General features: G+C 56.1%; 1 protein-coding gene across 9 annotated transcripts in view; it reads right to left on the bottom strand.

Annotated features, from left to right (window-relative positions):
- Positions 1-6,420: 6,420 nt before the first annotated feature.
- The window catches only part of MLXIPL (MLX interacting protein like), a 48,618-nt gene continuing 43,163 nt past the window's right edge, over positions 6,421-11,875 (bottom strand). For 7 of the 9 annotated variants that reach the window (XM_032605416.1, XM_032605418.1, XM_032605409.1 and 4 more), the window contains 8 exons: positions 9,602-10,127; positions 9,084-9,377; positions 8,815-8,927; positions 8,605-8,724; positions 8,331-8,458; positions 8,128-8,251; positions 7,409-7,538; positions 6,421-7,139 (listed from right to left, as the gene is read on the bottom strand). In XM_032605416.1, the coding sequence (XP_032461307.1) occupies positions 7,021-7,139; positions 7,409-7,538; positions 8,128-8,251; positions 8,331-8,458; positions 8,605-8,724; positions 8,815-8,927; positions 9,084-9,377; positions 9,602-10,127 (1,554 nt within the window). In that variant the 3' untranslated portion in view covers positions 6,421-7,020. The remainder of the gene's footprint in view (positions 7,140-7,408; positions 7,539-8,127; positions 8,252-8,330; positions 8,459-8,604; positions 8,725-8,814; positions 8,928-9,083; positions 9,378-9,601; positions 10,128-11,875) is intronic. The other 2 variants (XM_032605410.1, XM_032605411.1) reach the window with 2 other exon arrangements.

Here is an 11,875-nt window from a genome sequence, read left to right as displayed (position 1 = left end):
GGCCTGCACGTCTCCGCAGGGCGGTGCACGCACGCGGGGCGGGGCCTGGCCGTTAGTGCGTCCCGAGGGGCGCGGCCTGGTCTTTGGCCCGTCTCGGGGGCGGGGCCTGTTGTTGGAGCGTCCCGAGGGGCGGGGCCTGACCGTCGGGCATCCGGAAGGACGCGGCCTGGCTATTTAAGTTCGTCTGGCCATTGAGGCTGTGTGGCCTCACAGGGTAGGGGGCAGGTGATGCAGCCTCTGCTCAGGCCTCCCCTTGAAGAATTTACTGATAATCGTTATTAAAGGCGTTATTCCAGTCGTCATCACATTGCATCCTTTCAAGGAGCCATGGGACCTATTATTACTCCTATTCAACAGGTGGGAAAGTCTTAGTATCAGGGGAAATTCAGATGGGCTTTTACTGTTAATGGAGAAGGGAAAGGGTATTTCTGGAATTAGGAGGTGGGACAGCTTCCTCCTCCTGAGCGGGAGGATGCTGTGTGGAGGCAGGACATGAGCAAAATAAAAAGTAGCAGCTAAGGGAGTTCCCTGGCATCCCAGTGGTTAGGACTCCACGTTTCCATTGCAGGGGGCACAGGTTCAATCCCTGGTCGGAGAACTAAGAGTCCGCAAGCCTCACGGCATGGGCCACAAAAAAAAAAAAGTAGCAGGTAAGATTGGAAAGGTCCGGAGGGCCTTGAGTGCCAGCTCAATCCAGCAAACAGAGAGTAGATTCTGGTGGTTATTTCAGGGTGATATAGCTCAAAGTCGGGGTCTTGGAGATTCTTTGGATGGACTAGTGTGTGCCAAGACCAAAGACAGCAGGAAAACCAAGAGGTGGTTGCAGGGGTTCAAGAGGGAGGTGATAAGAGCCTGGCCTCGGGGTGGCCTGGGGATAGAAAGGAAGTTGAAAAGGCGATTTTAAACAACACACTTTTAATTTTGAAATAATTATAGATTCACAGGTAGTTGGGGAAAAAAAATGAAGAGGAGGGTTCCATGTATCCTTTACCCAGGTTCCCCCAATGGTAACATCTTGCATAACTATAGTGCAATATCAAAACCAGGAAATTGGCATTAATACAATCTACAGAGTTTAGTCACCAAAAAAAGGGATATTCTGAAAGACTAGTGATAGAATTTGGAGCAGACTAGCTGGAGAGGGAATATTCCCAGAACAAGCATGCTCCGTGGGCCTCCCAGGCCCACAACCCAGAGCGAGTCGAAATGCCAGGGTCAGGGATGCCAGATTCAAACGTTTCCATGGCCACCAGGGAGCCCTTCCTGGCAGTGCAGGTCCTCTGGCCTTTAGAAGGATCCTATGAGGACAGAGGCTGCTGCAGAGACTAGATGACAGACGGACTCACCCACAACCTCGGGTGAGGAGACAGATCCAGTCAGAGAGCAAATGAAGTGGCCTCATTTCCTTCCCTTGTGTCCTTGGTGAGGGGAGAAGGGGAGACTGGCATTGACTCAGCTGTGGGCAGTGGGGTGGAGAGGGCTAGGAGGGGGTGTCCAGAGCATTCTGGGGCTTTTCCTCCTTAATTTGCTATTTAGAACCGAAGGCCCAGCCATGAACCACTTTCTCCTAGAGACAAAGGGGTACGTTTCAGAATTTCATTCACCAAACATTTTGCAGGTGACATTTACTGATCCAGGAGCTTTGCATTTCATTTAATCTTCTCACGTTCCCACCCCACAGATTAGGGGACTGATGCTCTAGGAGATGCTCATTAAGTGATTTTCCAGAGGTGACACAGATAAAGAGTGAACCTGGGAACACGTGCAGGTCTGTGACTCCAGTCTATCGATGTGGGGGACAAGCAAGAGTAGGGCTACAGCTCAGCTGAGACTACCAGATTCTTTTACATTGTAAGTTCAGTTGATCTTTATAGTGGTCTTTAAGACAAGTGAGGCCATGAAATAACTTTAACCAAACCAAAAAAAACCACACAACTAGGCTCAGGTCAAGTAACTTACCCAAGGTCAACAAGGAAGCCAGGGATAGAACCAGAGTCAAACTGGGGTCGGCTACACTCCAAGATCCTTATCCTTCCCACCTTGCCACTGGGCTTTGGTAAGGGCCTTGCTCTTACCCTCAAGTTCCTACAACCCAGCTGGAATCCAAGGCTAACACTCAGAAGGACGTTAGTAATGACAGAAGAGGAAAACTGGGCAGGTCAGGGAGGGAGACCTGCCGATGGATTTTGAGGGGCAGTGAGATTCAGCTGTACCTTCAGGGGTGGGCATTTAGACAGGGGAGACAGAGGGTAAAAGGGAATTCTAGGAGGGAAAGGAAAGCATGAGCAAAGGTGTGGCTGGAGGGATAGCAGGGCTCAGTCGCAAAGCACCTTGACCATCTGCTAGAAACCTGGCCTCATCAGAGGCAAGCGAGAGCCAGAGAAGCAATGGAAGCACAACTTCAATTTGCAACTGAAGATTTACCTTGCATTGATTGGAGCCTCTCTACCTCTGGCCTCTGTGTTAGGTAAAATGATGCATTTCCTCATTGGTTAAGCAGTGGTTCTCAAAGTGTGGGCCCTGGACCAGCATCATTAAAAAATGCAAATTCTTAGACTTCATCCCATATCTGGCCGAGTCAGACATTCTGGAGGTGGAGGCCTGGCAATCTGTGTTTTAACAAGCTTACTAAGTGATTCTGATGTACGCTAAAGTGTAAGAGCCAATGCTTTAGACTAACTTGAGCCCCAGATGTAGGTTATTTGCAGCTCAAAGCCTCCATTACAGTGGTTCTTAACCTTGAATGCATATTGGAATCACCTTTAAAAATGCTTATGTCTGGGCTTCCCTGGTGGCGCAGTGGTTGGGAGTCCGCCTGCCGATGCAGGGGACACGGGTTCGTGCCCCGGTCCGGGAGGATCCCACGTGCCGCGGAGCGGCTGGGCCCGTGAGCCACAGGCCTCTGAGCCTGCGCGTCCGGAGCCTGTGCTCCGCAGCGGGAGAGGCCACAGCAGTGAGAGGCCCGCGTACCGCAAAAAAAAAAAAAAAATGCTTGTGTCTAATTCCCACAGACAAGGATTCTGATTTAATTGGCCTAGACTAGACCTGCTCAAGAAGATTTTTAAAAGGCCCAAGTTATTCAAATGTACTTTTAAGTTTGAGTTGTAGCTGTAAGGGATACGAGAGGCTAATGTAAGAGTCTACATAAAAGTGATATTCTGGACTTCCCTGGTGGCATGGTGGTTAAGAATCCACCTGCCATTGTAGGGGACACAGGTTTGAGCCCTAGTCTGGGAAGATCCCACATGCCGCAGAGCAACTAAGCCCATGTGCTACAACTACTGAGCCCGCATGCTGCAACTACTGAAGCCCGTGCACCTAGAGCCTGTGCTTCGCAACAAGAGAAGCCACCAGAATGAGAAGCCCGCACACCGCAACGAAGAGTAGCCCCTGCTCACCGCAGCTAGAGAAAGCCTGTGCACACCAATGAAGACCCAATGCAACCAAAAAAACAACCAAAAAAACAAAAACAAGAAACAAACAGAAAAACAGAACAAAAAAAAGTGATATTCTGTCAGGTGGCCATGTGTATGGATGCTTATGAGGTCAACTTGAGACAAGAGGGAAGGGAGCAGGGCACAACCATTAAAAGGATGACATAGCCATTGAGGATACAACAAAAACTGCTTAGAACCAACTAGACCCAAGATGGCGGAAGATTTAACTTCCAGTAGACCTTGAGCCTCACTATATGCTCATTTTAACACGTTAGCATATACTAAATGACACACTCCCAGGCACCGTGACAGTTCCAAGGCCAAGCATAAAAGGCCAAACAGTGGGTAGTGGTCCAATTCCTGGAAATCTCTGCCCCTTTCCCAAAATAGTTGGAATAAACCTCCCACTCGTTAGCCTATAAAGTTACCCAGCCCATAAAAACTAACCACCCCATATTTCGGGGTGCTCTCATTTTCTGAGACGACCCCATGCCCTGGGGCTGCTCTTGCCTTCCAACATGGACCACATTCTGCCTATGGAATGTGTATCTCTCTGAATAAACCTGTTTTCACTTTACTATGGCTCGCTCTTGAATTCTTTCCTGTGTGAAGCCAAGGACCCTCACTTGGTGACCCATCCCAGGGACTCACCTGTGACCTGGGACATGACCATTCTCTCCTGCAACAAACTGGTCAGGCCTCGGCAACACACCACAGGGCAGTGGGGTATAGGGAAGGGCCAAAGATGACTGTTCCTGTTGGCACAAGTGTCTGGATGGTGGTACCCTTCCTGGGCATGGGGAACATGGAAAGGTTCAGGTTGGAGGGGGAAGAATGTGAGCTATAGTCTTGGAAATGATGAGTTCTGTTTTGGCTCCTTCAGGGTTAAGGGAGCTGTGGAACATTCAGAGGGGGACGTCAGGGCGGCAGTCAGATATGTGGTTGTGTCCCTCTGGGGAGAGGGCAGCACAGATACAGAATAGGGAGACCTCAGCAGAGAGGCTGAAGGGGATGGCGGTGTCCAGGGCTTGCCATAGGGTGAGAAGGGCAGTGGGCCGAGGAAGAGGCTCCCACAGCAGGGACTGGGGAGGCACTGCCAGGGAGGTGGAGAGCCTGGCGAGAATTCTGGGTTGCAGGGAAAGAGTGATTCAAGAAGGAGGTCTGAAGGCCCAGGAGAACTGTGAAGTGGTTGTTGGATTTTGCAATAAGGGAGCCAAGTGACCTTGGAGAGAGCAGGGTCTGTGCAGGTGTGAGGCTGGGGAGGAAGGGGGGAGGAAGGAGGAGCCCAAAGGCAGGGGGCTGGGGGCAGATGGGAGGGGAAGGAGGGAAGGCAGGTGTAGACGGCTCTCTTAAGGGAAGGTGGCCTCTAGCGTGGGACACAGGGTCAAGGGGATGTCTTATGGGGACCTTCCTGGCAGGATGAGTGGGTGAAAACAGCAGAACACAAACGGCCAGGAATTTACCTTTCAGAGACCCTCTTCAAGCCTTTGTCTGCAGCAGCAAATACCACCTAAAGGCTGGGTACATCTGTCACCTGCACGGTAAAAAGTGGCTAAAAGCAGAAACTCTGAAGTAAGACAGTCTGGGTGGGCACCTCAAAAACTGTGCAAACTGGGCTTCTGGGGTGGCGCAGTGGTTGAGAGTCCGCCTGCCGATGCAGGAGACGCGGGTTCGTGCCCCGGTCCGGGAAGATCCCACATGCCGCGGAGCGGCTGGGCCCTCGAGCCATGGCCGCTGAGCCTGCGCGTCCGGAGCCTGTGCTGCGCAACGGGAGAGGCCACAACAGTGAGAGGCCCGTGTACCGCAAAGACAAAAACAAAAACAAAAACTGTGCAAACTTGGGCTAGTTAACCTCTCTCTGTCTCACTTTTTCATCTGTGAAGTGGGTACAATAGTAATCGTTATGATAACTCTTCCATCGCGTTATATGCCATGCACTGTAGTAAGTGCTTTATGAATAGTTACCCTTCAATTCTCACCGCAGGCCTATAGAGGCAGGTGTGGAGAGGATTAGTGGGTGAATATAAATAAAGTGCCTAGAATCGTGCTTGGCACGTGGTAAACACTAGATGACGGTGCAGTTACTCATGTTATCGTTATTATTATTCCACATGACTGAGGGAAAGTCAAAGCCCCCAGAAGACCGGCTCCTGTTTCTAGCCTGCAAATGTCTCCCCAAACATCTCCAGAGGTTTCTGAGCACGTGAGAGGGCTCGGACTCACCAGGCCTGAATGTAAGCTCCACGAGGAGAGGGGTGCAGCGGTGAACAGATTCCCCAGGGCCAAGACCATAGCTTGGTCTGTGGTAGGCCCTCAGGAAATATTTGTTAAATGAATCAATGAAAGGGAATTCTCCAGCGGTCCAGTGGTTAGGACTTGGCACTTTCACTGCATGGGGCACGGGTTCAATTCCTGGTCGGGGAACTAAGATCCCACAAGCCGAGCGGTGCAGCCAAAAATGAAAATTAAAAAAAGGGTCGACGAAGTATTGGGGCCATTTGCCCCAACTTCCAATCTGCAGTATCAGTTCCTTCTAAGACATCCCGACCTGGTGGCCACCCACCCTCTGCTTGCACATCTCACGCAGTGAGGCCGTCACTACCCGCTAAGGCAACGTCCTCCTTCTGGATGGTTTGGATGGAAGGCCCTGTCACTTCCACTCTGGGGTCCCGGCTCTGCCCTCCTCCAACGTAGAAGGTGGTGAGCCTCTCTGAACCTCCCCCTGGCCACAGAGGATTTCCAGGCTGAGTGTCTGTCATCTCTCCCTTGACTCCCCGTGGCCTATTCACAACTCAGCCCCCAGAGGGATCCTGTTAAGAAGCTCTGTCTGATCTTCTTTCACCTCCACTCAAAACCCTCCAGGAGCTTCCAGCTCAGAGGACAAGCCTAAGGTCCCTTCATGGCCAGCGAGGCCCTCTACAAGGCCACCTCCCACTGCAAACCGCTCTCTTTCCATCCCAGAGTGAGAAACTCTGACAGTCCCTGACAGTTTCTGTTTTTATTGGTCAAGAATTCTTTACAAAATCCACACACACTCATCCACACACGTACCAGATGCCTCCCCTGGCTTGGCCACCCCCTGCCCTGCTCTCTCCTGGGATCAGACCTTCCTGGCCTCACTCGGGGATGCCATCCTGCAGCCCGTCCAGGCTACCAGTGGAGGAGCAGAGAGAAGGAACCTCCTCTTCTCCTTCCCGGCTTAGAAACAGAAGCCTGTGCCTGACCTGTGGGGGGAGCAGGTGGGAGTGACAAGGAAGCATCGTCCCCTTCCCTCTTTCAAACTCCCCGAGTTGCCAGCTTAGGCCCCCAAGCGCCACAGCTGCTAAGGCCTTGGGATCCTCTTCTACTTGAAGCTTCCCCGTCCCCATTTTGCAGACTGGAGAATGGAGGTCCAAAGAGGGAGGATGATCTCCCCAGGTCACAGCATTGTTGCTATAGTAGAGCAGGGACTGGAACTCAGTTCTTCCCGGCTCCCAGGAGATCAGAAGAAACCCTGCTTGACAGCCGGGACCCGGAGCAGGAGGGGAGTGCTCAGGGAGAGCAGCCCCAGGGCAGCTGAGTGAGCAGCACGGTCCGGCCAGCACTATACAGATTTGCCAAGGGTGCCCTCTGTGACCGCCCGTGTGGCTTGCTCGGGTATACAGTCCGGGTCCGTCAGGATACTGGTAGATGTACTCAGCTGGCGTAGGGAGTTCAGAACAGCTGGGAAGAGAGAGAGAGAGAGGGAGAGGCACTTTCTGGGGTCAGGGCCCTACCCTTGGATGCTGAAGACAAAGGGATCGGGGGAGGTACTAGTTAGCAAGACTGTCAGTCAGCCCCTCCTAGGATCTCTGTCTGCAGATGTCCTGGTGGCCCATCTGGGGGCATGGTGGGGATGGACAAAACCCTAGGCCACAGTGAAGACAGGCTGGACCTGGGGTCTGAGTAGGGTGGAACGCCCTGCCCTGAGGCTTGGCAGGTGGCTCACGTACTTGGTCGGAGAGCAGGCAGGGAGCAGTACTGGTCCAGCCAGGCCAGTGAGGTCTGGCGGAGGCTCTGCAGGCTTGCCGTAGACACCATCCCATTGAAGGATTCGAACAGAGGCCGGATGAGGATGCTGAACTGGACCCAGGTCAAGGAGCAGTTCTGTCGTCCAGCTGGTACCCTCACGCATTTCACATGTAGCCCTGACATCTGGCCACTGTCCAGCCTTGAACCCTAAGGACTCCTACTGTAGCCGCCCTCCCATACACTAAGGCCCTCCCAGCTCTCTGGCTCTCAGGCCCTTCCCCCAGCTCCTCCAGGACCTTCCTTCTGGGCTGGACTGTCCCCCATCCCTGGGCTTCCTGCCCTGGCTCAGTCAAGGGCTTGACCAGGTAAGGGAGTGAGAGATTCTATGTCTTCCCACAGGCCCACCCCAGTCATGTTACTCCAAGTTTAGGTTCTCCCAAACTGCCCCTGGGACTTTCTGAGGGCAGGGCTGTGGTCCCCTCACCCAGGGGGCTCCCCCTCAGTTTCCCTCTGCTCCCAGCCCATCACTGGGTAATGCTGCTGGCCAAGATGCCAGGGGCCTTGAAGGAGGGGGTAGAATCGGAGCCCTTTCCTCCGGGATCAGCTCTGAGACCCTGCCTGGCCCGGGGAGCGGAGCCTGTGTCGGGCCCAGCCTGGTCCGGCTGCAGCGCTCACCCCGCCACTGGCCGAGCGAGGATACTACCCAGAACTTCCAGTTATGCAGTGTGCGGGTCCGGACATAGTCATCGAACATGTCTCGCATTTGGTCGAACCGCTGGTGTGTGATGGGCACTCCCGTAGCAGGCAGCTGCTGCTGGCACAGGCTGGGGGCACGGGGCAGGTCAGGGCGGGGAGTCAGGCAGCAGGCCCCCTGGCCCAGCGCCTGCAGGCCCCCGCACCCACTTGATGGCGGCATTGAGCGCCTCGATCTGGTCCCGGAGCTGCTGGGCCTCCTCCTGCTGGGCGGCTCGCTCCTGCTGCAGCATGGCGATGTACTCGGCTGTCTTCTGCAGCGTGGCGGCTTTGCTCATCTACGGCAGCACCGTAGGGCCGGGCTCAGGGACTGGGGGTCCCCCGCCCTGGGACCCATTGAGGCACTGGGATGGGAGGAGGCAACCGGGTGTGTCCACGATGGGGCGCTGGGGCTCGGGGGTGCCAGCCTGGGCTGGAGACGCACCTTGAGGTTGGGCTGGGTGCTGAGTGTGCTCACCAACCCGTGCAGAGTGTCGAACCCCAGCTTGATGTTGAAGCGCCGCTTCTGCTCCGCAGAGATGTGTGTGATGCGCCGGCTTTCGGTCTGAGGGGGCAGAAGGCGGGGTGAGCCTAGGAGGGGGCGTGGGAGGGCCTGTGGGGAGCAAACAGACCTTAGGGTGAGAAACGGTGCCACCTTTTTGTCCGGAGGGCCCCGGCTTAGGATGCGTTGAGGGGAAGAGATGCACATGCTCAGCGTCCCCGGGCCCGGCAGGGAGTTGAGCTCCCCAGACAGCCGCCGCTCACCACCTGTGTCAGAGACAGACAGACCCACAGACAGACCAACACAGGGGAGAGGGTCCCATTTCCCTGGCCCTCTCATCCTGGCCCCAGATGTAGTCCCCCCTTCTTCCTCCCCCTCCCTCCCTCCCGCAGAGCTCCCCGATCCCTGCAACCCCTCTTTACCGCTGGGTGCTGGGGGCGAGAGCCGCTCCGCTTTGGGGACAATCAGGGGCCTGGGAGGGGCCAATGTGGCTGGACCCGGAGGTGGTCGGGGCGGTGTAGGGGCCGGGGTCGGGGGAAAGAAGGTGCAGGGGAACTCGGGGGCTATCTCCTGCTGGGGTGGAGAAGGGCAGAGAGTCGGGGTGAAGCCCCGGGGTTCACCGCCACCTCCCAGTGCCCGCCATCTTACCGGGGACCCTGGGGACCGGAGGAGGGCGCTGGACACGAGCGCAGGTTCCAGGGCTTGCTCAGGCTTGGCTGTGCACAGACAGAACTGTGAGGGCTGCTGGGGCCCCCATCCCATCATCTCCCAAGACCCCGTCCCTCCCCTCCTCACTGCCCACACCGCTTTTGGGTTCAGGGCCCAGGTCCCTCATTCCTTGCCACCTGCCCTCCGGCTGAGCCTGCCCCTTAGCCTCCACCCTCTAATCCCACAGGCTCCCCGCTCCGCATCTGGTCTCCACGTCCCCTTCCCAGCTCACCTGCTGTGAGCAGCTGTGCGAGGCAAGGATGGTTGCCCCCGGCAGTGGCAGGGGCCAAGGTTGGGGGGCTGGGCCTCCGCCCCCTGGGGGACTGGGTAGGGGGCTTGCCTCTGGGCCGCGTGCCTTGGGGCACGGTGAAGTGAGGCCCCAACGGGGGCTCCGAATACCCCGAGGGTAGAAGGTCTAAGGGGAAGGGGGCGGGGGCAGGGCCTGGACCCAGCTGGGGGGTGGGTGCGAAGGCCGTGGGAGCAGACGGGGACACTCCCGGGGCAGGAGGGACAGGAGGGAAAGAGAATCTGGGAGAGAAGACAGGCTCCTCCTGCAGCATAGCAGGCAGTGGAGCCAGGGGAGGGAAAGGGGGTGGGGCACAGGGCTCCAGGCCAAGCCCCTTGGCAGGGCTGGGGTATCGGAGGAGGGGTGGGCGTGCGGGAGTGGGTGGGAGCTTGGGCTTGGGGTCTTCAGGAAGGAGGAAATCAGAGCTCAGGAAGGCACTGGAGTCCAGAGGGCCAGGGCAGCTGCTCCGAGCCTGGTTGGGGGACAGAGAGCAGGGGAGAGAGCTAGCCTTTCTGAGGCCTCCCAGGCAGCCTCTTGCCCTGCCTGAGCTCTGGACTGGGCACTGGGAGAGTTGGGAGAAATGGTCCCTGGCCTCAGACACACACCCCAGGAAAATTATAATCTAATGAGGGGAAAGAGTGGAACCCATTCATGCACAAATTAGGCATGAGAAAGAGCATCAATCTTCCTGCCCGCCCATTCGTTCACCAAATAACTTACCAACCCATCCATCCATATCCATCCATCCATCCTCCATCCATTCACCTACCTATCTATTCTCTCATCTATGAGCTAGCTCATCTACCTACATTTCTACCAGCCTACCAGGTATTAACCCATTCACCAATCCATCCAACCACCTATACTTCCTTCACTCACCCACCAACCCACCCATAGTCCATCCATCTATCCACCATCTGTATATTCACCAGCCGCACATCCATCCACCAGCCCATTTATTGATCCACCAAACTACTTACTCATTTACAAATTCATCCACCAGCCCATCCATCCAACCAACCACTCACCTACCTATATACATGTACCAACCTGTAAGCATCCACCCCCATCTACAACCCAGTGATCTATTCTCCAACACACCCATCCATCCAACACACCCGTCCGTGCACACACCCGTCCGCCCACACACCCGTCCGTCCACACACCCATCCACACACCCGTCCACACACCCGTCCGTCCACACACCCATCCACACACCCGTCCACACACCCATCCGTCCACACACCCACCCGTCCACACACCCACCCGTCCACACACCCGTCCGTCCACACACCCGTCCATCCACACACCCGTCCATCCAACACACCCGTCCGTCCACACACCCATCCACACACCCGTCCACACACCCACCCGTCCACACACCCGTCCGTCCACACACCCATCCGTCCACACACCCATCCATCCAACACACCCATCCGTCCACACACCCGTCCGCCCACACAGCCGTCCGTCCACACACCCATCCACACACCCGTCCACACACCCGTCCGTCCACACACCCATCCACACACCCGTCCACACACCCATCCGTCCACACACCCACCCGTCCACACACCCACCCGTCCACACACCCGTCCGTCCACACACCCATCCACCCACACACCCATCCATCCACACACCCATCCATCCACACACCCGTCCATCCAACACACTCGTCCATCCACACACCCGTACGTCCACACACCCGTCCACACACCCGTCCGTCCACACACCCATCCACCCACACACCCATCCATCCACACACTCATCCATCCACACACCCGTCCATCCACACACCCGTCCATCCAACACACCCGTCCGTCCACACACCCATCCACACACCCGTCCACACACCCATCCGTCCACACACCCATCTGTCCACACACCCATCCATCCACACACTCATCCATCCACACACCCGTCCATCCACACACCCATCCATCCACACACCCATCCATCCACACACCCGTCCATCCACACACCCACCCATCCACACACCCGTCCATCCACACACCCGTCCATCCAACACACCCGTCCGTCCACACACCCATCCACACACCCGTCCACACACCCATCCATCCACACACCCATCCATCCAACACACCCACCCGTCCACACACCCGTCCGTCCACACACCCGTCCATCCACACACCCGTCCATCCAACACACCCGTCCGTCCACACACCCATCCACACACCCGTCCACACACCCATCCGTCCA

The sequence above is a fragment of the Phocoena sinus genome, chromosome 15 (assembly GCF_008692025.1).
Source record: "Phocoena sinus isolate mPhoSin1 chromosome 15, mPhoSin1.pri, whole genome shotgun sequence".
Taxonomy (NCBI): Eukaryota; Metazoa; Chordata; class Mammalia; order Artiodactyla; family Phocoenidae; genus Phocoena; species Phocoena sinus.
Note: the sequence above shows the minus strand (reverse complement) of the source record. Positions and strands in the feature narration are given on the sequence as shown.